General features: G+C 36.1%; 2 protein-coding genes and 1 long non-coding RNA gene across 3 annotated transcripts; 1 reads left to right on the forward strand and 2 right to left on the reverse strand.

Annotated features, from left to right (window-relative positions):
• Window positions 1-411: 411 nt before the first annotated feature.
• Window positions 412-12,572, reverse strand: LOC132157933 (uncharacterized). Its single transcript, XM_059567182.1, has 22 exons — window positions 12,419-12,572; window positions 11,904-12,102; window positions 11,011-11,191; window positions 10,762-10,884; window positions 9,987-10,180; window positions 9,739-9,886; window positions 9,435-9,550; window positions 8,820-8,895; window positions 8,382-8,507; window positions 7,981-8,064; window positions 7,147-7,886; window positions 6,310-6,371; window positions 5,904-6,105; window positions 5,420-5,594; window positions 4,455-4,589; window positions 4,055-4,257; window positions 2,738-2,885; window positions 2,485-2,603; window positions 2,050-2,128; window positions 1,832-1,966; window positions 1,672-1,743; window positions 412-1,586 (listed from the first exon to the last, which is right to left on the reverse strand). Exons 1-22 carry the CDS (start codon window positions 12,430-12,432, stop codon window positions 823-825), a joined length of 4,095 nt encoding a protein of 1,364 aa, XP_059423165.1. The 5' UTR covers window positions 12,433-12,572; the 3' UTR covers window positions 412-822.
• Window positions 12,573-12,713: 141 nt separating this feature from the next.
• Window positions 12,714-14,425, reverse strand: LOC132158594 (uncharacterized). The gene is made up of 4 exons (XR_009437701.1): window positions 14,205-14,425; window positions 13,989-14,069; window positions 13,782-13,866; window positions 12,714-12,922 (listed from the first exon to the last, which is right to left on the reverse strand). It is a non-coding gene; the product is annotated as an uncharacterized LOC132158594 (long non-coding RNA).
• Window positions 14,426-14,428: 3 nt separating this feature from the next.
• Window positions 14,429-25,723, forward strand: LOC132158593 (tumor necrosis factor receptor superfamily member 3-like). The gene is made up of 8 exons (XM_059568053.1): window positions 14,429-14,784; window positions 16,043-16,168; window positions 16,256-16,411; window positions 17,584-17,677; window positions 18,319-18,395; window positions 18,539-18,655; window positions 19,539-19,646; window positions 25,191-25,723. The coding sequence occupies exons 1-8, from the start codon at window positions 14,751-14,753 to the stop codon at window positions 25,358-25,360; spliced, it is 882 nt and encodes a 293-aa protein (XP_059424036.1). The 5' UTR covers window positions 14,429-14,750; the 3' UTR covers window positions 25,361-25,723.
• Window positions 25,724-26,337: the final 614 nt, after the last annotated feature.

The following is a 26,337-nucleotide window of genomic DNA, read 5'->3' on the forward strand; positions in this document are numbered from 1 at the left end:
CCCCTTAGTACCAACTGAGTATTGTTTAAATGCCACAGCCTACCTGAGTATTGTTGCAAAAAGTGGCTACTTTGAAGAACCTAGAATATGACATATTTTGAGAGAGACTGACAAGTGTGTTTTTTCACACTTTTTTGTTATGTATATAATTCCACATGTGTTAATTCATAGTTTTGATGCCTTCAGTGTGAATCTACAATTTTCATAGTCATGAAAATAAAGAAAACTCTTTGAATGAGAAGGTGTGTCCAAACTTTTGGTCTGTACTGTATACTGAAGTGATGTGTGTACTCAAAATTTGTGAACTGCATTTAACCCATCCAAGTGCACACACACAGTAGTGCACACACACATACACACTGTGAACACACACCCAGAGCTGCATATATATTTTAAAAAAATGGTCAGTAATAGGTTCATTTATTTATTAATGTCTCACAGGGAACAACATTTGCACATTGTATACTTTACAGTCATTTATTAGGCTGCAGGATTTTTTATTCTTACACATAATATGGATAAGAAAGTGTATATCTGACATGTTTAGTAAATAGGAATTACTTGCTTTGATGATTGATAATTGCATAGCCAGTAACATAACCATTTGAGAGCTCAGGTCATTTATTTTTTAACCCTACAGAGGGGATAAAGTTATGAGATAATCCTCTTTGCTTAATTTTGAAACATTTATACAAATTGGACAAGACAGGCAAAATAGGCTTATTTTAATCTAAATCTTTTTTACCATTACGCACATAATTGAAACTGATCTTAGATACCACTTGAAATTAATTAGTAATCTCTCATGCTGCACACCAGATGTTAATTATTTGCCATTGTTTCCTTAATCCAGCCCAGGTAGTTCTGCACTTTAGTGTAGTAACCTTTAGAAACATGGCCACATCTTGCAGGACCCCATGACACAATGCCCCTCACCTCATAGGGCTGCTCTTTAGTTCCATAGCCCAACATGGGGAAGAACAGAGGGCCCCCACTGTCACCTTGACAACTGTCAACGCGTTTAACCTCATCTCCAGCACAGAACATGTTATCAGTGACCAAATAATCATCGAAAACACACTGTTCAGAAGGATATTCCCGAATATACCCATAACGTAAAATATCACTTGTTGAGCCCTTCTCAAACCCTCCAAAGCCCGATACTGTACCCATCTTGCCCTCCATTACAGGTCCATTTGTTGTGTTTGGCAGACACACTGGCCCGATGTTTGGACCGAGTGGCACTCTAGCAGACATTTTGATCAGTGCGATGTCATTATTAAAGTTTTTTTGATCACCACCCACAGGAACCCTCTGATAATTTGGGTGAATTATAATCTTCTCAGCCTCCATAGTGACTGGGTTTTTGTCCTGACTATCGATTATTCCTCCAAGCCAAGTCATGTTGTTGTTTTCAAGTCCATCTACCACATGAGCAGCTGTAAGAGCCCAGTAATCACTAATCAGAGATGCACCACCTCTGCGAAGTTGCTTATGAAAGAGCTGCCAGGGAATCTGTCCTGTTCTGGCTGGCTTCCCACCAAAGACTCTGCCACCAAAAGCGACCTCTGTATTCATTCCACACACTAAGAAAAAAAAAAAAACATATATGAAAATTAAAATAAACATAAATATCAATAGTAATGTTTGTTGACTAGCGTCAATTATTACCAGGATAACAAAGAGGAATAACTTCATTGTTGTTGACTGTCCATTTTCGGTCTACTGCACACTTGTATGTTACTACAAAATTGAAAGAAAGAAAGCATGGAAATGAGATCATGATTCATCAATCACAAAGAATAAAGGTGGGTTTTGTGTGGTATCCAACCTTTAGATGTATCTTTAAATCTGTAGTATGGCTCATTGCAGTGATACTCTATGACCGAAAGATATTCATTGTTTTCTCCACTGATAAGCTCAAAGTCTCCATTCGGCAGTAGTTTTGGGGCTCCACAGTCAATAACTGTAATGTGGATGACATAGGAATGAAATGATGAATGTATGAAATGTAGCCAAATGCAAAATCAGGTGTATGTATTTACTCACTCTTGCACTCCGGCAGTGGCAAGTGCCATTGTCCATTACTATGACATATGGACTTAAAACTTGAAATCTCTTTCTCTCCCTTAAAGAATGCAAAGGAAAATGCTTTATTAATTCCACCCTATTCTCTAAAGGAAGCCCTGCGTATAATCAATAATGCACTCTTAGGCCATTTGCACAAAATGCATTTTTGGATTTATTTTGGATAGATGTGTGTTGCACTCACATATTGTGTTTTTTGCAGCATCTCGCACAAGAAACGTTGTTTAAAAAATGTGGCGTTCAAGTTAAAAAAGTTAAACTTAAAAATTAATATGTCTCTAGACCATTTTATTCCCACACTGCCCTGTGTGTCATGTTGAACCACAAAAACACTTTCTGTGTGAATGGCCCATTATGATTCTTGCTTTACAATATCAGCATTATTGTAAACCTCACCATCATTAGCTTGTATCCTGGCTTACAGCGCACATGAATGTAGTCTCTGTACAAGTACTGGGCAAATTTTGGAGTGACTGTTCCATTGTCGATGGTGCCTGGATGTGGACACTGTACCCCTTTACAAAAGAAGTAAGAAAATTGGACTAATGAAGATTAGCACTACAGATATTTGAGGATTTAGAATATTACTATTCTGGTATACACTGTCCATTTTATATATATATTGTTATGTATTTTTTTTCTTTCTCACTCTGTGTTGTGTAATGTAAGCTCCACCCCTGGCTCTGTCCGTATCTGTCGGTGTGATACTCCATCTGGACAAAGTGAGTGCCCATGTTCAGGACTCCGGGGCTTTTTCCTCCACAGTACTTTTGGGGTTCTTTTCCTTGGACAGACACCTGAGAAAGAATGAAAAGCATCACAAAAATAAACTTAAAAATCAATAGATTTGAAGATACAGTGCCCTCCACTAGATTTGGCACCCTTGGTAAATATGAGTAAAGGTGGCTGTGAAAATAAATCTTTTTGAACTTTCATTAAAAAAGAATTTTAAAAATTCACAAAATTCTAAACTTTAATTGAAGTAATCCCTGTTGAAAAATCCAGCATATGCTGGTTAGGTATGTTTTGAAGCATGGCTGCTGGTGGACCAGATTAAGCCAGCTCACATATTTTTGTTGTTGTTGTAGTTGTTGTTGTTGTTGTTGTTCAGGGAAACAACTGAAAGTGGGGGGAAACTCACATTATGAAATAAATGTTTTTTTTCCAATGCATGTTGGACACAATTATTGACACCCCTAGAAATTCGTATGAGTAAAATTTCTTTGAAGTATATTCCCATTCATATTTACATTTTTAGAACACCAGGGGTACTAGGAGCATGAAATTGTCCAGATATGACTTCTTTTTCCACATAAAAACCACCCCATGCCCATGTTGTGGGCCTATTTTTCTGCCAGACGTCCTAGACATCTTGTTCAGATTGGCAAATGCCAATGTTAGAAATCTTATAATGGCCCGTGGCTGGATCTCCCACAAGGACAATGATCCAAAACAAACATCAAAATCAACACAAAAAGGAGTCATTGAGCACAAAATGAAGCCTCTCCCATGACCGTCCCATTCCTCTGACCTGAACCCTGTAGAAAATGAGTCAGGTGAACTGAAGAGAAGAAGAACCAACATGGTGCTGGTATTCTGAAAGGTCTGGAGTGATCTGGATGAAGGAATGGTCTCTGATCTCTTGTCAAGTGTTCTGCAAACTCATCAGGCATTAAAGGAGAAATATCAGAACTGTTAACTTGGGAAAAGGACATTGCAGTAATTGAAAGCCAAGAATTGTGGCCAATGTGAACTAGAGACAAACATTTATTTCATAATGTGAGCTTCCCCCGCTTTCAATTGTTTTACTTCAATGAAAGGTTTAGAGTTTTGTGATTTTTTTATTATTAAAGAGCAAAAGAATAAACAATTCAGATGTATTTTCACAGCTGCTTTTAATCATATTTACCAGGGGTGCCAATTTTAGTGGAGGGCACTATAGATAGACATTTATAGCAAAGCATACTTGCAGCCAATGGAAGAGGCAGGACTCTCCTTGACTGTAGACCTGCTCTATGTGGAAGTTCTGGCTGAAGTTGAGAGTAATCAGAAAGCCTGGCTGCACAGAGATGGTGTAGATGCAGTCCAGATTAAGCGGGGACATGTCTGGGAAACCAGGACTCGAGATGGTCCCCTCTAATTCACTGCGCACCCCACCTCCACACTCCACTAACACAGGGAGGAAACACACACAACTTGCTACAGGTTATCATTATTTTCACCTGTTTTAAACTATGATATGATATTGATATTTTGAATTAGCTTATTTAATTTAATTTTATATTGCTTTTTTTTATAATCAACATAAACTGTGCTGGAAATATAAAGTTCACAGCACCGGGGTTTTTATTAATGAACACACTCACAGACGCAGGTGCGTTGGTCAGGCCGTAATGTGTAACCATGGTAACAGGCACACAGGTAGGAGCCGAGGGTGTTGAGGCATATCTGTGAACATTGTGGACCATTTTCCACATTGGAAGATGAACACTCATCTATGTCTAAGGGAACAGGTATAGGAGCATTAAATAAAGTAATATTACAGCACTTAATTATTTAATTATGCTTAATTAAATAACATCATACGGCACAATCAACAGTACTGTTGTTACAAAATTTAGCATATTGCTTTTATACAACAGTTAAATTAACAAGAATTAGAACCAGTTAGTGTGTCTAGTTTTGTAGCGTCAATGAAAATAGTTCTGAACAAAGCCAACAAATAATTGATTCTGTGTCACAGAGCAACACACCATAGTAGAATCAGTGTTTTTAAATAAAATGGTTAAGCGAATGATTCAATGACTCGCTTATAAAGACAGTCACTTATTGAATTTAACTTACAGAACATTGGAAGATTGAACCAACTATTGTGAATAAAGCACATTCATCTGTCCAAAAGAAGAAAATGGTTGCTTCCTGTGAAATTGGCACCAAATATATACAATGAAAGTAGAAGTTGCTGCAATTGGTAAAGCCACTGTGGTTCTTTATTCCTACATAATAAATTAATAGCGCCTCAAATTTTTGATGTTTGGGAATGCAGTTTATTAAGTTTTGTACATATCTCCTTATAAGATTAAAAACAGAGATCTTAAATGCGTGCCTTAGCATTTCTGTTGTGTGTATTTTTCCTCTCTGTGTCCCAAAAAATTATGGAAAAACAGCTACAATCAAATCCCCACTTTTAATACACAAACAGGTGATACACTACACCCTTGGAACACCACTGTGTGAAAAGAGATCTGTTTTACGTCCTTAAAGAATATTAGGAGAACTAAACATGCTACAACACTGTTTTGTTTTTTAATATGCTTCAAACATGACTCACCAACAGCCTGGAAGAATGTAGTGAATCCTAAGTGTGACTCGTGATTTGAGTCATCCGTTTGAAAAGCCAGCTGCAGACGGTTACCAGGAGCCAAAATGGGCTTGTCACCTGGGTGAAACCTGTCTGTGGAATTTCGGCCACAAAACTTCCCCAGAACCTTCTTATCAGACACAACCTACACATAAAAAAATAAATAAAAATAATATAAAATAAAATCACATGTGCTCATGTATTACAAAATACATAGGCCTTACTAAATAAATTTCTTATAAAGCCAAATAATAGTAGTCACAATGACATTTCAAACCTAATTTATATGTAGTGCATGAGGTATGACTTTATTGCCATTATTCCCCAACAAAACACAATATACAGTACAACAGTACGAGGTATGGATTGTGCAACTCAAATGATGTCACATCACTCAAGCATTGTGTATGAAGACATCCACATAAAACAAGTTCTAAGATGAAGCATCACTAACAGTGACAGAATCGTAGTAACAGTCTGGAGAGGACTCAATGTCCAGGTGATTGAATGTCAGCTGGAGCTGATAGCCTTGTGGCACCTCCAGGTCCCATTGTTTCTGGAGATTAGCTGGATAGGGTTGAGGGTACTGTGGAGAAGACACCTCCCCAAACATGACTGGCTCACACTCGCACACATTCACACATGCCCACAGCAGGCTGAATCAGTGTTTCAGTAGAAAACAGAAAAAGATCAAAGTCAATCATGTTGCTGGAATAATTTAGTTCATTTACTAAATGAACGTTATGAGATTGTTACAAAGCATTGACATCCAACAATGACTGTTATTAAAGTAATCACACAATTTCAAATCTATTTGGTCATTTATGAAAATATGAAGATAATATCTAAAAACAACTTACCAGATTATTAGATGTGTTCTGTCCATAACAAACATGCAGATGTCAGTAGCCGTTTCATTAAACTGTGGATGCAGTCATAAGGTTTTCTTGCGATAAAGATTCGTTAACAATCACATATGAGAGAACTCTAGAGTCTAAAAGTCATCAAAAAAGGTAAACTTGTTTGATTTGGCTATGGCTGAAGAAAGAGAGAGAGAGATGTGACTACTTTTCCCGTAAACCATGAGTTTTCAACCTGTTTACTCAAACAGTAAGGGTTAAAGTCTACAGAGATCATTTTCATGGATCTTTTCTTTACAGATTATCAGATGTTTCCATTCTTGTGAGATACAAAGAAGGTGTAATGAGAACCAGTTTTGAGGTACTTAATCATTTTAAGTACCTTTAAATCTATTTGAGATTAGATGCAACAGAGTTTGAAAACCTTTAAAAGTCACAAAAAAAGTCAGGTTTGTTTGATTTGGCTGAAGAGGAATGCTAATACCACCTATCTGGCACCACTGCAAGGCATGAAAAACATGAAAAAAAAGAGAGAGCGATATGGCAGGCTGGGCAGCCTATGAACACTTTACTTACCTATGAAATTAGTGTAATGGTATTAACATTGGACAAAATGGGCCTTGCCAGAACATTTTTTTCTAAAATAGGAATAGGAAATAAGAGGCTGAGAATCTTTACTTGTGAAAATGGTTTTATTGGCGAATATAAAAGTTTAAAAATTCTGTGAATTATTCATAGAAATAGCAGATGAACATACATTGACCAGATACAGCAGACAGTAACTTTATTGGTGTGTTTTACAATTAACAACTGGTGTATTTTTGTGATTTGATGTTAGTTATTTTCCATGGTTTCCTTGATCCAATCCAGGTAGTTTTGAACTTTAGTATAGAAGCCCTTAAAGCTTCCACATCCAGGAGGACCCCAAGATACGATGCCTGTAAGACGATAGGGCTTGTCTGGAGACCCATAGCCCAGAACAGGAGAAAACAAAGGACCTCCACTGTCACCCTGACAACTGTCTACTTGGTCTCCCCCAGCACAGATCATGTTTTTGGTGACAGGCAAACCCAATGAATTACATTCATTAACTGGATATATCTGGACAGGTGCATGAAGCAGATCTCTACTCATTCCTTTTTCAAATCTGCCAAAACCTGAGATTGTGAATTCTGCTGCAAGTTCATCTGTTTTGTTTGGCAGACACACTGGCCTGATGTATGGACCTAAAGGCACCCTTTTAGACATTTTGATGAGTGCAATGTCATGATCATAGTTTGTTTGTTTTTCACCCAGACTTACTCTTTTATATTTTGGATGAATGATTATTTTTGCTGTCTCTATATTGACTGATTTTGTGTCCTGACCATGAACTATTCCACCTAACCAGTTCATGGTAGTTGTTCCAATTTTATCCACTACGTGAGCTGCTGTAATAGCCCAATAATCGCTGATCAGAGATGCACCACCTCTGGGATTTGACTTGTGGAGTAGCTGCCAGGGAATTTGTCCCAGACTGGCTGGCTTCCCACCAAAAACTCTGCCACCAAAAGATGCATCTATATTCTTTCCACACACTAAAAGAGAGAGAGCAATATGAAATATATGAAAAAGAGATATGAAAAATAATGTATATCTGGATTTATATGTGTATTGAGAATGAGGAAGTACCTGGTTCACATTTAGGCAAATCTTCAGTCAATTTTTGACCACTCTCAGACACCCAGTTACCCTCAACATTACAGGTGAAATGATCTGATGAAAGATAGTGAAAAATGTGTAACTAAATAGTACTTTGTTAAGAATAATGTCGGTAGCACTTTATTTTACAGTCCTGTTCCTCATGTACATACTATGTACTTATTGTAGTAATTACAATAGCTATGTAATAACTAGGTACTAACCATGAACCTACCCCTAAACCCAACCCTACTCCATGTAGTTACCTTGTATTACCAGAACTTTCTTAGATAAATACACTGTAAGTACACTTTAAGTACATGTTAGTACACGTACTGTAAAATAAAGTGCAACCATGTCAGCATAGTTCACATAAACCATACACATCTCACCATTTTTATCCAGTTGATAATATTCATTTGCACACTTAAGACTGATCCGGTTCAGATATGTTGTTGGAGGATCTTTATCTGATAGCTCCATTAATTCAGGAAGCTCTGGAATGCCACAATCCACAGCTAAAGAAGAAAATAAGAAGTGTGTGTGTTTTTTTTTTTATGACACATGAAAATGTTTCAGCCTCCTGCATTTTCTGGGCATTGTACTACTGGTATGCCCACCAAGCTTCAAATTGTATGCCACAAGTTTGTGCTAAGTTTTGTGAGCTTGTAACATCACGTCATGTCATCTACTGTATATAGGGAAAACAGCAGTGAAAACAGCCCATTTAATACATTAAAAATGAATTATTTCTTCCCATGTATATCTTAAAAACACAACAACGTTCACAAATCAAGACAAGAAGGCATTAAAAAAAGACATTTTCTCACGTTCACAGGGAATAACAGGAATCCACTGTCCATTCTTCTGGCATGTGGCCTTATACTCAACCTCAGCTGATTCGTTCTATGGAACATTTCATGCTAAATCTGAGTTTCAATGATTAAAAAAAGGTTTGATTCATAAACAACAGTACATGCTGGTATATAATGCTGACTGATAGCAGCTAAAACTCAGAATACTATCCAAATTTTAAATGATATGTTTAATTATTTAAAATAATTTCATAATATAATACTATTCTATTCATTTTTATCCGTTTAATTAAATTATATTTTATACTATACAATTTATACTAATAAAACTGATTACTAATATATACTTATATAAATATACTACTTTGCTAATACATTTTATATTGTCAATTTTAATTGATATTTAAAAATACATTTTCTAAAATGTTCTCAGCAAATCCATAACTTAAATCTGTGGCCCTTCAGCCTGAGATCTTCAGAAATCAGAATAATATACTGATTTACTGCTCAAGAAACATTTCTGATTATTATCAATGTTGAAAACAGTTGTGCTGAACAATATTTTTGTGGAAACCGTGATACATTTCCTTTTTTCCAACAAGGTAAAATCAATCAGCCTGAAATACATACTGATTTCAATACATGTCCTTTGTCACATTTCACTGTAACTTTGTAGCCCGTGGGATATTCAGAATTCTGCGGGTAGAGACTAGATTGTGGTGTCACAGGTCCAGTGCATTTCATCCCTGTCAGAAAGCAAATAAACAACAACACAACATGTTAGGGAACAATTCTGAGCACTTTTCAATCAACAATCAATATTCAGATTAGTGACCCTTCAAATGAGTTTGATTCCCAGATCATGTGTTCCCACCAAACCTGAACATGCAGTATATTGTTGTTTAGTTTTAAAGATGGGGGGCAACAGGCACACCTCTTGTTTTATAATAGAGGCTGAACCCTCGGTTTGCTCCTTTATGGTCTGACTTGAAGATAATCTCAACACGTTGAGACCTTGTGAGCAGGGACGAAGGGACATCCCTTCCACAAAATGTCTCAGCGTCACCAGAGAGAGGTTTTATCTTGGAGGAATTGATATGGAAAAAGAGAGGAGGTCAATGAGGAGAAATACGAAGAGAAAAACAAGACTGGTTCAGATATTTGACTAAGCTTGTTGCATACAGTTAATGAGTCGATGCATTCTCCATTCTCTTTCTTCTCCACATCAAACACCCCCATGAACATCAGCTCAAACTGCAGACCTTCTTCTACGGCCAGAGAGTAAGAACACACTGAGTTTTCTGGGTACGGCCCAGGCCACTCAGGTGACGTCAACACACCTTCTTGCGAGCCTGTGCGATCTTCACTGCAGCTAACTGACACAAAGAGAGAAAACAAAACCTTGATGCATACTGCATATAGAATGAACAATCACATTATAATTATAAGCGCATGCTGCAATCATGTCATCTGCCATATTAAATGCTCATGCTCTTGGATTCAGTTTGGCTTTCAATTAGAAAAATTTTCAATTTTCAGTTTTAATTATTCATCACTTAGAAAAGTTCATTCTGAAAGCGATTCCAACAATGTAGTTTCTCTGTGGAGTTCCCTATTCTATTAGAATTACAATGATCATTAAAAATGCATAGTTATAATCTATGGTGTGAATGGCCCTTTAGTTTTGTTGCTATGCTGATTGTTAACACATTTTAATATTTTTCTTAGTGGAAACATATACAAATTGTGAAATTACTTTATTTCAAATGAACACAGTATTTCATGTCCATGTATTCATTTGCTTGCTAAGTAGCTATGTAAAATGCATAATAATAAAAACAATATTGAATTTTTATTCTTAATAATGACTGGCTGCATGGGCTATATTCCTTACATAATTAATTACACTAAATCAATATGACAACCAAAATACATGTCTCAAAATCTCTTTCATTACCTTGGCAGGTGTGCTTATCAGAGTCAAGGATGTAACCTGGTCTGCAGAAACAGCGATAACCTCCGATGTAGTTATTGCAGAGTTGGGTACACTCATTTTCAGGGTCTATACACTCATTAACATCTAAAAGTCAGACAGGTTTGAGGTTAAAAATCAGATCAGCAATAACTGATAACACTCTCGGTGACACACAAATAATCACAAGTGCTTTCGGCCTGTAGTCACTGTATTACTCATCATGTTTCTCACCCTGTATGGTGTAAAAGCCTTGAAATCCAGTGTGTCTCTCAGTGTTGGAGTAGTCGGCAAGAAATGAAACAGAAAGACAACCGCCAGGGGAAGAGTGGAGGAAAGGGTTGACAGACGCCTGCAGCTCCTTCATGGACTTACGTCCACAGAGAGTGAAAAGAAGCATCTCATCTGCAAATAACTGGAGAAAAATAGTTGTCACTTACAAATACACAAATCTAAATAATCTATGTAAAATGTACACTGTAGTAGATATTTTCACACAAACACTCCTCTGAAAGGAATAGTTCACCCTCAGGCCATACAAGATACTGTATATGCGAGTTAGTTTCTTCATCAGAACAGATTTGGAGAAATGTTGCATTACATCACTTGCTCATCATTGGAAGCATTACATCACTTATTCTCCAATGCAGTGAATGGGTGCCGTCACGTCAAAAATCCAAACAGCTGCTAAAAACATTACAATAGTCCACAAGTAATCAGCACAACTTCCATCTTGTGAAGCGAAAAGCTGTGTTATTCTAATAAACAAATCCATAAAGATGTTTTATCTTGGATGGATATTTTCACTAGGTGAAGCAATATCATAAATTACTTCATGGATTAAAACACCTTAATGATAGAATTGTTTCACACAATCATGTCACTTTTTGCTTCACAAGATGTTAATCGATGGGGGTGGATTCTTGTTGATTATTTGTGGATCATTGCAATGTTTTTAATGCTAAATTTGATCAGTGGTGTAATGCTAAATTTCTCCACATCTGCTCCCATGAAGAAACAAACTCATCTACATTTTGGATGGCCTTTTAATTTTTGGGTAAGCTATTCCTTTAACATAAAACTGAACTTAAGTGCACAAAGGCACAATTAGCATTTTGTACACACACCTTCAAGGCGTCGTCCTCACACTCAAAGCTCTCCTCTAGGTCCAAATGTATGAGAGTGAGTGTCATTTTGTGTCCAGTTGGAGCACACTTTTTCCAAGTCAGGTTGGAATGGGGGTCATACCCTCGTGGATGTCCAGGTGACTGCACCCATCCAGCCAATGACACTGACCCACACACGGGAAAGAGAAGGACAATAACACTGGACAGGAAGGAAAAAGTCAGGAAAATCATAACAGAAAACAAGCAAGAAAATAGTAAGAAGAAATTAGTAAAGTAAAAAAGACAGGGATATACAAAGAAAAGGAAGCATGCAGTGAGTGATAGATAGATAGATAGATAGATAGATAGATAGATAGATAGATAGATAGATAGATAGATAGATAGATAGATAGATAGATAGATAGATAGATAGATAGATAGATAGATAGATAGATAGATAGATAGATAGATAGACTTTTAATCCATGCAATATTTTGTTAGAGGAATAATACTATGGTAGAGAAATGCGTACATACCAAAAAACGATCATGATTAGAAGTGTTAAAACACAGCCCGCTCTCTCCTTCTACACTTTCACTTTAATGCTCTGTTTGCATCATCATGTCCAGCCCTCTTTTCCCTTAAAAAACAGTCAACATACTTAAACTGAGTGTTTCCCAACATCTGTCAGTGGGCGTTCCCCTTGAACTGACGTGAACTGGAGGGGGAACATGTAGTGACTGCTCCAGACAGACTGTAGTGGAGATATAGATCATATTAACATTAATTATGCCTTCATTAATATATTCAATAATATGCCTTTCATGATAAAACTATTATGTACAGTGGCCCAGAAAAGTATGATAGACTTTTCATTGTAATTTGAGTTCACAAATAAAAGTCAACATCTTTACGCATTCAAACTATTTCAGTTAACTGACAACTAATGCATATGAACCAGAAACACATTGGCTGCAGTACAATGTTGAAACCCATGAATGCACTTTGACCGGACAGAGAGTCAGTACGCTGCCTGAAGTCTGAAATGAAAAGGCGAAGAAAGTGAGGGGTGGAGACGTGAAAGAGGAAGAAAAAATGGGAAAGGGAGAGAACGAGCAGGTTTAGAGGATAAGAAGAGAGATGAGGGCATGGAGGAAGACGAGGTTATCTGTACTGTATTTTTGGATGTTTTCCAACAACAATTTACCGTAATAACCACACAAAAAAGGTAAAACAATGTCATTATAAGATGTTGCATTGTATTCTGATGAGTCATTTACAGCAGTTTGAACAATACATTGGTAATAGAGCTGTTTAGTTCTATTGTGATTACTGTTGTGTAGTTTTAGAAAATATGTAGATGTGCATGCACATTACATTTAATATTTTCTCTAATGCCAATTTACCAATTACATTACATGAACATTTCCAATAAATTCCACAAATTATGCTATATTACCACTCAGTTAGTTTGCCTACAAATTAGCTAAGTAAGCTATACAGTAAGTTACCAGAAAAAGGAAGTAAAACAGAAAGCTTTATTTAACACAAAACTAAGGAAGTACAATTGTTCACAAATGCGCTAAAATAAAATTAAATCCTTGAATTTGACATTATCACAACTTTAATCTTCTTTATAAAGACTCGTTGAAAATCATGAGCTATATCATAATTATTTTATTGTTTTGACAACCATTGATTTAAATATTGCCTAGATGCTATTTTAGAAGAAATACTTTTTTTTCATAAACTATAGAATAAAATATTACATATTGAAAGGCAGAGGGTTCTGTGTTCCACAGCACTCATATCAGAAATTACAGTAAAGATATGAAACTGCACTGTTAACAGTTCTGACCAAATGAGGAAAAGAGTAGGAACAAACACACACATTCTCACCGTGATGGTATTGCAGTGTCTTCCACAAAGCTGCGGGTTTTGCATTTACATTTTGTCATTTTGCAGAAGCTTTTATCCAAAGCGACTAACAATTGGGATATACATAAAGTGATTCTTCTTGAAGAGGCAAACAGAAAGATTTTTTTAATGTATTTTTTTTTTATTTAGGATTTAGTCAAGGTTTTTTCTTTTGAAGTCAGACCTCACTTTTTTTCTGATATATAGGTCACACACTGTGTGAGTCAGAGCAGCAACAGATATTTGCAGACACATTTTGCTAAAACATTCCTGCCCCAATTCAGAAAGAATTAAGTGTTATAGCCTAATATTATTCAGAATCAGAAATCTTATTAACCAAACTAAAAGTTTAAGCATAAAACACTTCATGGCAGTAGCTTTTGCTAACACAATAGACTTCCTCACCTGTACATGTTGATCTAATCACACTAATAATCTAATAACTCTAATCACATCTCATAACTTCTCAATAAACAGAGGTCTCATGTTGACATAGTCTCTGTGTGGCTCAGGGGTTTATTGCTGCATGAACAGGAAGGAAGGCAAGAGACTGCAAGCTCAAGTGCAGAGGACGGATATAGGTAGCGGGGCTTTCCAGCGCAGAGTAACAGAGGGGGTTAAGAGTGGGTGACGTAAAAAAAATAAAAAAAACAGAAAGGGAAAAAAAATTATTCCCCTAACTGCAGCAGATGAACTGAGACATTCCACAAAAAAGACAAAGCAAGCAAGCGTGACAGACAGACCAAAAGAATAGGAAGAAGACAACTGATGCAATAGTTTGGGTCAGCATGACTGAATAATCATCAATTCCTTGGTAACTTACGTGAACCGATCAAGACATCACTTCCATAATTGGTGTAAAGGGCTGTACAAGTCAACAGACTTCATATGACCGAACAAAACTGTTCACACTGAAAGGACCGAATCGAGAAAACACTGAACGTAGCCAAGATGGGAGATGTGAAATGCAAAAAATGTCCAAAAGGTGGGATTTCTATAATGTATCAATACTGTAAAACAGCTGATTTAAAAAGTTATGCGTTTGTCTTTGGAACATTTCTATAGCATATATAACATGAATGTTAGCTGTTTTAAATATTAGAATCTATTTCAGTTCTTATAATGTATTGTTTCACTTATTGCTCGTCAAAATACTTTGAGCAGCTTTATGAAAGCAGTTCACAAACTTTTGTGTGAGAATAAATGATCAAGATTGGTCCTATGCTTTATATTACTGCTGTTTTTACAGCGACATGATTTGAAGTTCATTTACATTCAATTTGTCTGTTTTTTGTGCAAATTTAGAGAAACATCTTGCCAATCAATTGACTTTAAGGCACAGGTTATCATTTTTAGTCATCACATTGTTTTTATCAACGTGATATCAGCCTACTAGAGAATCCGGAAATCCTGCACTGTGCGATAACAATTGTTTTTGCAGGTTCCTGGAATTTACGCACAAACATAACACAGGACATTCTGTATCAATTTGAAATAATGACATACAAGGTGGACTAATATGTATGTATTCAATAAGCTTATGTCATAAATTTTAAAACTGTATAGAATTGAAATGAAACCAAAAGGCATTTGACCACTTTCTGGCTATAGACATGCTTTAGCGGATTATATATATATATAATATTCTGTCATCGCTTACTCCCCCTCATTTTGTTCCAAAGAGGTATGACATTCTTTCTTCTAAAAGAAAACATTGAATAATGCTTCATTGTGCTTTTGCCAAGGAAAGCCATTGTTTTCAACTGCACTGAATCCCAATTTATGGTCAAACAAACACATTTTTTGTCTGCAGTGTTTTACAGCGACAGGATTTGAAGTTAATTTACATTCAGTTTTGCCTTTTATTCTGTGGTAATTTTGTTACACTTAACAAATTAGCATACAATATTACTTTTTTACATTTTTCTTCAAATCCTTATTAGAACCATGGTGTGTGTGCGTGCGTGTGTGTGTGTGTGTGTGTGTGTGTGTGTGTGTATGCATGTATATATATTTTCATAATTTCCATGAGTGAAAATCGTATTAAGCATATAATGATATTCTAGGGAATTGTGTGCTTCTAATTTAAAGCAACAGTAAGTACTCTTGAAAATTAGTAAAGTAGTCAAACCTGTTCATTAGAAGGGGGTGTCCCAATACTTCTGGCAATGTCTACAATAAATACTACATTTTTGTGTGCTTGTGGAGTCTTGTGCAAAAACTGAGCTCTCTTTCTTTCTCAGGAAACTATGTGTTTGCCAGCTGCAATTCCACATCGCAAACAGTATGTTACACCTGCCCACGGCGTACATTTCTTGATGAGGAAAACAGTCTGACCCAGTGTATAGCCTGCAGGGAGTGCTCCAGCAGTAATTACACATTCACTCACTCTGGTTTTTATTACTAATAATTCCACTTGTCTATTTCAACAAGTAATGTTTGGGTGTGTGTGACAGCCAGCAACATGGAGATGGTAAAGGAGTGTGAGGAAGACAAAAACACAGAGTGCAGGTGTAAGCTGGGATACTACTGTACACACAAAAGTGAATCCCACTGCGATAACTGCAGTCCGGTCTCCACCTGTCCTCCAGGGCAAGGAGTTGCCCTTCATCGTAAGTAATCAACCTTGGCATACTCAACATTTTGCTTTCAAAATATTTGACGCCTTAGTGTACCTCCAAATATGACAATCCTTGAAATATTTTCAATTGAAATATAAAGATATATCTTCTTATTTAAGTCTCAGTTATACTGTGAAAATCTAATTATTATAAATAAATATATCATATAATCAGTGTTGGGGAGTAGCATGTAACAGCGTTATTCAATTTAATTTCTAAATAAATGCAACTGTAATCTGTTAGTTACTGAAAAAAAAGAGTAATTCTATTACAGTTACTTAGGAAATTGTTAATGATTACAAAGAGATTTACGTCTGAATATTTTCTCTCTCACACACACACACACACATACAGATTTAATTGATTTCTTTCTCAAATTGTATTGACTGCTCTTGCATTGACAACAGTGTTTCAGGAGTTTAGGACACAGAATAGGACACATGCTTGTTCGATAACTGTTTTATTTCATTTCATTCATTATAATAACTGTTTTATTTGGGTTTTTTATATGCTTAATTTTTTATGCTTTTATATTTTTGCTTTTTATTTATGCTTCCAAACACTGAATATATATATAATTAGGAGGTCAATTTGTAGGCCGATCGGAAGGCTAATTTGTCATGGGACCCATTGGAATTTCCAACTGATTTTAGAATGGTGGTTTTTGATTCATGAGTAAAATACAAGCTACGCGTTACTCGCAAAGACTCTCACATTTAGTACATAAATATTACAGAGCTATACCTCAAACGTGACTTTTGAAATTACTTAGCATTTTTAAAACCTGACAGTTGCTACATAAGTACTAAGATGACTGTTCATTCCACCAAGCACCTAACTAAAGGTACTTTTGATAGCTGTAGTCATTTTAGTCACACACTTTCTTTAATCCATCTACATATCTTTTAATATGTAGTCATAAGCTGGTTCAAAGACAATGTGCAAGAGAAATGAACCTAACTTAACTCAATCTTGTCATGAACCATGTGTACATAAGACTACACTTTGCCACAAAATCGACAAAAGTCAAAAAATAATCAGTTGAGTTTGCACTGAAGCATGGATATGTTAGACGATTTGCAATGATCTGAACTACTTCCATAGACTGTTTAGAGTGGAATATGTGGCAGAAGGACTGCTGAATAACTGAAGCTGTTTTGTAGACACGTTCGAGAAAAACACTGTGTGCGTTCCCTGTCCAGAGGGAACCTACAGGAATGTGGATGATTACGTTTCCAGCTGCAAAAATTATACAAGGTGAGGGTCAGTGTCGTACGTTTACAGTATACTGTAGCAATTTCACAACTGAGTGACAGACTAACTTCTCACAAATTCACAGAATCCCCCCACACAGTGTACATATGACTAAAAAGTCCTTTAAATTTAAATCTTCTCTTGCTAAACTATCACATGCTTCTGACTCATATTATTTATTTCCAAGTTACACAACCAAAGATGTTTCATCTTCTGCTTAACTTTTTCTCTGTATAATTTCTCTCTATAATGCCCTTTCTTAACTGCCACCATCTGATTTAAACAAAAGTCAGAGTAGGAAGGCATAGCTTTTATGTATAACCATAATGGGTTTTACATAAAGGTGTCTATGTCATCCTCCTACACGAAATAAGACCGCATTAATTTGCTTCCATTCACTAAAAGTGTAGACATACACTGTGTAGGAAAGTGGGTGGGTATCACTTCCTTTCTCAAACTCCCACTGACATACTCATACATATTTCTTTCCTTTTTTCTACATTTAAAACACAAAGCACACACATACAAAAACTAATATTATTTATATACATAATAGTTTCCATTGAATTTTCCTTAGCCCGATAGAAATAAAACGTGACACAGTTTCCCTTCTGAAATAATTAGCCTCGTTTGTCATTTTACAGTTGTGATGATTTGGGTCGACATGTGAAGGTTCCTGGGACCAGCCAATCAGATGTTGTGTGTGGACAATTTAAAGCACGTAAGTCTCTAAACCTATACTGGAAAAACTCTTATTTTATAGGAAATGTCACTATGATCAATGTGCGTGTAAAAAGAGTTGGAAAAAACCCTTCCTACCCGACCTGGATAATGGGTAAACTCACTATTTCTCCTTTATTTCAGCTTGTTCTTGGTTGTTACCTGCAAGTCTGTGGGCAGGGATTGTGATTACTGCCATGATTATAGTTATGATCCTGTTTATAATTTATTGGAGAAACAAACGTCAGTCAAAAAGATTAGGTAAGTAAGTGTAATATATCAGTAAGTGTACTGTAAAATATTAGGTCCCATCTCACTCACTAAGCATATGTACGCATGCATTTTCATGAAGAGATCATGATATATAAATCATTTCCCACCTAATATGTATTCTACATTTACAATCAGTTTCGACATCACATATTTAGAAAGTAAGAGTATTTAAAATAAATCCGGGAATCATCAACATATATATATTTATATATAAAATATAAAAACACTGATATAAGACTGAATAAATTCTGCTCAGTGGTCAATTAAGTCAAGCTGACTTCATATCGATCTGTAGATTGCAGTTCTAGATTGACTGTACTGTTATTGACCCTAAAAGGGTCATTTAGCAGTAATGCACGTTTGACTGATGGGAAACCAAACCCAAAACATATACAATGTCTAATGCAGGTCACTGAGTGATAAACTGCTCTGAAATCTTTTGATATTTGAGATAATACATCTGCTGCTGTCACTGATTTCCAGCATCAGTGAGGATGAACACAAAGCACTATGCTGTAGGCTTTGTCAATAGCTTACTGCTTACTGCAGAAAATGCTTAAGATTAAACTGTTGCTGGTAAACCACATCCTTTCAGTTCTACATATAAGCTCGCAGACATGTATCAGTGTGGTGTACAAACTGCACAACAGAGTCTGTTAAGAATAGAAGTAAAATACAGACTACCGGTAAATGACATCATTCTCTCTCACATGAACATTTGTGGAATTTTCTACATTAGGAACTAAGTAATAATCAAATAAATATTTCAAATGTATATGGTAAATTCAAATCTAAAGAACAGTCAAAAATATAAAACATACAGGAAATGTAATTTTAATTATGAGTCATAACTGACATTTTGTGTTCTCAGAAATTTCTTTAAGCCACGTCTCGCCAGTGCTTCCTCCAGACATCCTGAAATATCCTGCAGACTGTGATGTGGAGAAGCATGCAGAACATCAGCAATGCACACATTTAGGTAAAATGTATGATTATAAATGTATGAATGTAGGCCAGGTCTATTTCTGAACTCCAGTCAGTCCAGTTTTGATTCAGTTCAATTCAATAAGTGTGTAAAGTTCATCAGTGGGGAAGTCATGGCCTAATGGTTAGAGAGTTGGACTCATAAACAAAAGGTTGTGGGTTCGAGTCTTGTACTGGCAGGAATTGTAGGTGGTGGGAGTGAATGTACAACGCTCTTTCCACCCTCAATACCACGACTGAGGTGCCCTCGAGCAAGGCACTGAACCCCCAACTGCTCCCTGGGCACTGCACCATAAATGGCTGCCCACTGCTCTGTGTGTGTGTTCACTGTGTGTGTGCACTTTGGATGGGTTAAATGCAGAGCACTAATTCTGAGTATGGGTCACCATAATTAGCTGTATGTCATGTCACTTTCCAATTATGAAACAAGTTCAGCTCATCTTAAAACAGTAGCTGTTATTCAGCTCAATGCTGATTCACTTTAGTCACTGTTGCTTCTGAAAGCAACTCTAATATTTCTAAAGATGTGACCTGGAAATCTTTCAGATTACTTTACACAGCATTCTAGAATCTCACCAAACATTCCCACAGTACACATTAAATACAGTCAGGAGAGTTTCGAAATAAGCATCACCGTATTTTGTGATAACTTCGACTACGGCTTTGCGTCACTGTGTAAATCATTACGAAGTTTCCTTTGACCTCCTATCAACTCGCAGACGAATGGTACAAACCACATACATTTTGTCTGTCATTGCATGCCAGTTAGCCAAATAGGTTTAGCTGTTTTGGCCTCCCACACTTTCCTCCTGCACGTACTTTGCTGTGGGCGATAAAGTCTCTGATGTCTCTGCCAAACATGGGGTCTAAATTGCATACTGTTGCAAAACCATAGTCATATCATGACAACAGGTAGAAGTTACAGTTTGTACAGTTATCAGCTTTTCTGTTTGAATCTCAAAAGATGCATTTACAAGAAACTGTTTACACCTAACTTCGACAAATGCTAAGCAGAGGTGGGTAGAGTACCCAAAAACTGTACTCAAGTAAAAGTACTTCTAGAAATATTTACTCAAGTAAAAGTAAAAGTAGTCTTGAATAGTTACTTGAGTAAGAGTAAAAGAGTATCGGATAAAAAATCTACTCAAGTAGTTAGTTACTAGTTACTTTGGGTCATATATACTGAGCCTATTTTTATTTAGATATATAGATAAAATCTATGTAATGTATGTGCGCGTGTATAAATGTATATATTTCATCAGCCTTTACTCCAATTTATGTAATTTATTATAAAACCCTGTCTGTTTACTTAAGTAACAGATATAGGTGTCATGCCATAACATATTTTTAATACGACTGACTTTATATTAAATGTGAATTTAACATTGAAAGTTAATGTGATATAAATATTGCTACTAATCTTTCATTGTTCAGAAAGAGAGCAAATAACATTTACATTATTAAAGATCATTTTCACTGACAGTCTAGATTTCAATCACTCTCAGAAACTCCCATTAAAATCACTGAAACTGTTAATACTGTGAAATCAATATCTTAATTAAAGATTCGTACACACATCTGCACTTTGTTGTTTCTGACGAGAGAATTCGCCAGAAAGAGGTATTCAGTCAGTGAGTGAGATTAAGGAAGACAGGCATTTTAGCGATGACTCATCGGAACACCTCTGATTGGCCAATGCTTTAATAAGCTCAAAAGAATCATGTGTGATTGGTTATAATGCGCAGTGCTGTAAAAACACATCTATCTCTGGCTCAGCGCCAGCAAGCAATCACAGATCTGAATTTAGCAGCTGATGATATGACTTGCTGAACGTACTCGCACCTAGTGTTGTCACGGTACCAAAATTTCAGTATTCGGTACCGATACCAGTGAAAATCCACGGTTCTCGGTACCACTTTCGGTACCAAAGCAAAACACAAATATATGCTAATTAAAAATAAAAATAACTTTTTAGCACTAAAAATAAAACCAATGCCATTCTTTATACTTATTTACAACGGTGTTTAAAGTTTTTCTACAAGTTATATAATTATGAAAAACAGTTTCACCCAAATTTAATTTGTCTTTTATTTTTTTGAAATTTAAACACATTTTATTTTTGGTAAATAAAGGGGATTTGCTATTAAAATTAAAACATGGAAGAAATATTGTGATTTATTTCTTTAAAAAATAAAGTATTATAATTTTTTTCAACAGTAGTAGCAGTATCACATACATTTTACTAAATAATAGTAATATTTCTAGCACAATGCCTTGATGTAAAAATTAACTTTTAGGCCTAATGAATGCATATTTGTCATTTTAACTGAACTTAAGACTGGTGGTGATGCTTAAGATATTTTTGGTCATTGAGGGTTTCTGTAAAAAAATAGTAATAGATCATATTAATTATTATTAAAAGACAATACTACTACTAATTCTACTATCATACCAATGTATATACAATGCACTATGAATTGATGAGCTGCTGGGTTCATGAATATTAATCACGTTGTCTGCGTTCGGTCAAAATGATTTGCTGAAATCAGCGCCAGCCAATGAAATTGCCATTTGCGCATTAGCTCCGCCCACTACCGGAGAAACCGGTATGTCTTCTGCTTGTTCGAAAATAAATATGAATAATTCTATATGAACTCCATTATTTTGACTGGAGAAGACAACAAAGAATAGTTTACATATAGCGTGTCGATTCAGCATGGTAAGACTCTCGCTCTCTCTCTCTCTCTTTGCATGTGTGAGAAACAGCGCTATCAGTAAAGCGACGGTGAGTCGTGTGTCTTCACACAGAGTTTAAAGAGCATCAAATACAGGTGCGCTGTGCCTGTGCGTCCATTGAGATGAACTGAAAAGTTCAGGGGTGCGTTCTCCGAAACTACCTTAACGCTACGTCGTTCTTAAGTTGTACCTTAAGAAGTACCTTATCGTTAATACGTGGTTTCCGAAACCTTCTTAGTTAAGTATACCTTCTGTAAGTCATGCGTTCGTAAGGTTGGTCTGGAGCGCTCTTAGCTATACCTTATCGCTGCTTACGGTTCATACCGCTAGTGGCCACCACTACGCAAAAAGATTTTTTACATCGCAGTTTAATTACACATAGAAAATTTTATATGAACTTTTAATATAAAATCTGATTTAGAATTAAAATTACATTTTTACTTTACTTTAAAATTATACACATAAAATACTTAAGTTGTTATAGCCTACACCCAGTGTATGGAAGTGTTTTCATTAATAAAGTTTCCATACACTAATGGTTGTTAGCTTTTTTAATTACTATCCTAAGGCACATCAGCTGGCGAACCATTTGACAGAAAAGGCTTAGGAGTCTATATAAAGAAAGATGAGTTTACACAAACTTAATAGCTATGGCAGCGAGACAGCGAGTACTTGTTTTAAATCAAAGACGGCGGCGTCCGCGGAGCCAGTTAGTGTATGTCAACTACTTTATAAGAGAACATTTTAGTCCACTGACTACCATGTCAGAAGAGACCATTGTAAAAAAAATTTGCCTGCCACGGGAGCAAATTCTGCAGCTCTTGCATCTTGTTGGCCCAGATTTGTCAAGACAAACTCGACGGAGCTACCCCCTCAGCCCCGAAATTCAGCTGCTGGCGGCTCTTCGTTTTTATGCTGTGGGGAGTTTTCTGGAGGTTGTTGGGGATGGATATGGGCTGAGTAAGACCTCAGTGTGGCTGGGCGATCTCTTTTTGCGGACTTTTTTCCCCGACATAGTGAATGTCGGTATGTCTCTCATGTTTGCGCTTTTATTGAGGAAATCATCCAATTACATAAATGAGCGATTTACGCCAATAATGTGATACGGCTGGTGGATAATCAGCATACGTTGTGGAGAACATTAACACACTTATGGCCGTGAGGGTTTGGGATTGTACACTTGCTAAATTATAAACACATACTCATATTTATTTCTGCATGTACGTATTTCAATAAGCCCCGATAAATGCAGTTTCTACTATTTCTAAAACGCTTCTTTATAAAGAACATTGTTTTCTCAATACTTTACCTATACCGCTGTGAAGGAAAGAGCGCACAATCGATCATCGAGGCGTCGATATCAACCTATTCAGCGCCTCCACCATGGACAGCAACTGCTAAGGTCGAACTTAAGAAGGTTTACCTTAAGCTACATCCTAAGGTATAGTTCGGAGAACACACGTAGCAAAGGTATACCTGTAGTTAAGGTGTACCTTTTGAGTATTCGTAGCGCGCTAAGAGACAACGTTATCGGAGAACGCACCCCAGATCGCTTGATGGAGAGAGAACTCTGAAGCTCAGATGCTGAAATTAATGCAAGCGTCATGTGCTTCGGTCTATGTAGTAAACAAACCCGCACGTCTCTGCCATTCATTAATTCACACAGAGACGCGCAGAACACATAGCGCGGAAATCATAGCGCTGAAGCGGGTTTGAACGGGACCTCGGTACTACCGGTACTTAAAGAAACCTGGTACCGTCACATACATTTTTTTTTAGTACCGACTTGGTACCGAAGTACCGGGTCTTTTGACAACACTACTCGCACCGGTGTGATTGTATTAAAATTAATAAAATCTTAATCGGCTATTTTTTGTCTTTTGGAAGCTGCATTCAACTTGACTCCCCTCTGTTATAAGCCACACACGTACAACAAACTAATGTCACAGTGGTATCGTGTACTGTAATCGAATGTAGCCCAAGTTATTACCTGTTAAACAGTAGACAGCACATGCGGTGTTCATCTAATAAGGATCTCCATCGCTAGCAAATAATAGCCTTTGCAGATTTGCTTTCAATTCAATGCAGTTCCAGCCACGTTTTCAACGCTGCTGATGTTCTTAAACGTTACAACTCCGAGTGAACGCTTCAGACGCTCAGCGCGCGCGGCAGGGAACTGAACGAATCATTCAAACTGATTCATGAACCAATTCACTCGTTTGCCAATTGGTTTGATCAAGCCTTTGAACAGAATTGACTCAAAAGAATGAATCATTCGCGAATGGGCATCGCTCATTGCCCAGAGAAAAGTAAATGGCGCGTTTGGAATAAACTGAAGCATTTATAACATTTATTGCATTAAGATAAAGTAACGAGAGGAGCGTCGCCCACAGTAACGAAGTAAAAGTACAGATTTTCCCCAAAAATTTACTCAAGTGAGAGTATAAATTACCCATCTTTAAATATACTCCGAAAAGTATTAGTTACCCGAAAAAATTACTCAAGTAAATGTAACGAAGTAAATGTAACTCATTACTACCCACCTCTGATGCTAAGATCATTTGATTTAAAATACAGCAAACAGTCAAATGTGTTAGAATTTAAAATAACTTTTCTATTTGAATATATTTTAAAATGTAAATGATGGCAATGTTGAATTGTCAGCTGACATTACTTCTGAATACATGTGGACGTTATTCATATTATTAAAAAGTAAAAAATATTATTAGTTCAAAAAGGACACAGATTACTGAGATGTTTAGCCAATCACTGATTGATCATTTTCTATTTTCTTTTTCCTCAGTTGAAAAGTACACAGACATGGACAGCAGCATACAGTGTGATGGATTTTCGCCACCGCTGACAGTGTCAGAGACATACAGGCCCTCAGCTGCCACAAATGGATATACAGACAGCATCACATGGCACTCGAACTATCAGTCAGAGCCGCAGGAGTCTGAATGGAACGATTAACTTTGGCTAACAAACATTCTATTAACCTGACAATTATCTATACAGTGGTTTTTATCTACCAGTGTAGAAGCTTTACTTCTGTTCTGGAAGAATGTGTAAATAACTAGAGTTTATTTTTTATAGAAAAAAAAAATATTGAATACACATTTTACGAAAAACCTATATGTATGAAAACATAAACAGATACTGCAGTTACATATTATGTTCTCTCTTGTAGTAATAACAATGTATTGTCTTTATTTAAGTTGCTATTTTTCCAGATGTTAAATTTCATTTCAATAAAAAAAATTGTATTTTAATAATCCCTTGACTGTGTATAAAAGCAAAAGGGTGAAGACTTTAATTTTGTCATACCAGGTCTAACCAGAAGATGTCACAACTGAGACTTTTTTTTTACAGATTTGTTAGTCCTAGTTAGCCAAATATTATGCTTCCAAGTCCATTATCGCCCCTTAGAGGTAAAATTAGGAAATTGCAAGCGGAAGTTGTCAATTTTTCACGGTCTTGTTAAAATGGATAAAGACTTCATATAATGACGTTCAAATGATAATAATAATAATTTGTTAAAGTTCTGGAAATAAGTCTTTGTGCTCATTTAGGCTGCATTTATTTGATTAAAAATTGAGAAATATTATTACAATTTAAAGTAACATTTCTATTTGAACATGTTTTCAAATGTAATTTATCCCTGTGATACCAAAGCTGATTTTTCAGCAGCCCTTAGTCCAGTCTTCAGTGTCACATGATTCCTGGGAAATTATTTGAATATGTTGATTTGGTGCTGCTCAAGAAACATATTATTAGTAGTATTAGTATCAATGTTAAAAACCATTGTTTTCGTTATTTTTATTATATATTGTGAAAACCATGATGAATAGAAATGAATGAATAGAAAGATGTACAGAAAGTTTAACAAATCTAATATTATAAATATCTTTACTGTCACTTTTGATCAATTTAATGCATACAAGCTAAAT

The sequence above is a fragment of the Carassius carassius genome, chromosome 15 (genome assembly GCF_963082965.1).
Source record: "Carassius carassius chromosome 15, fCarCar2.1, whole genome shotgun sequence".
Classification (NCBI taxonomy): Eukaryota; Metazoa; Chordata; class Actinopteri; order Cypriniformes; family Cyprinidae; genus Carassius; species Carassius carassius.

Coding starts and splice junctions, on each gene's coding strand:
- LOC132157933 (XM_059567182.1), bottom strand. Junction 10,885..11,010: donor AGGCTTTTACACCATACAGG/GTGAGAAACATG, acceptor TCTGACTTTTAG/ATGTTAATGAGTGTATAGAC. Junction 2,886..4,054: donor GCCTCTTCCATTGGCTGCAA/GTATGCTTTGCT, acceptor ATTCTTTCTCAG/GTGTCTGTCCAAGGAAAAGA.
- LOC132158593 (XM_059568053.1), top strand. CDS start 14,751: ATGGGAGATGTGAAATGCAAAAAATGTCCAAAAG. Junction 16,169..16,255: donor CTGCAGGGAGTGCTCCAGCA/GTAATTACACAT, acceptor TGTGTGTGACAG/CCAGCAACATGGAGATGGTA. Junction 16,412..17,583: donor GCAAGGAGTTGCCCTTCATC/GTAAGTAATCAA, acceptor GCTGTTTTGTAG/ACACGTTCGAGAAAAACACT.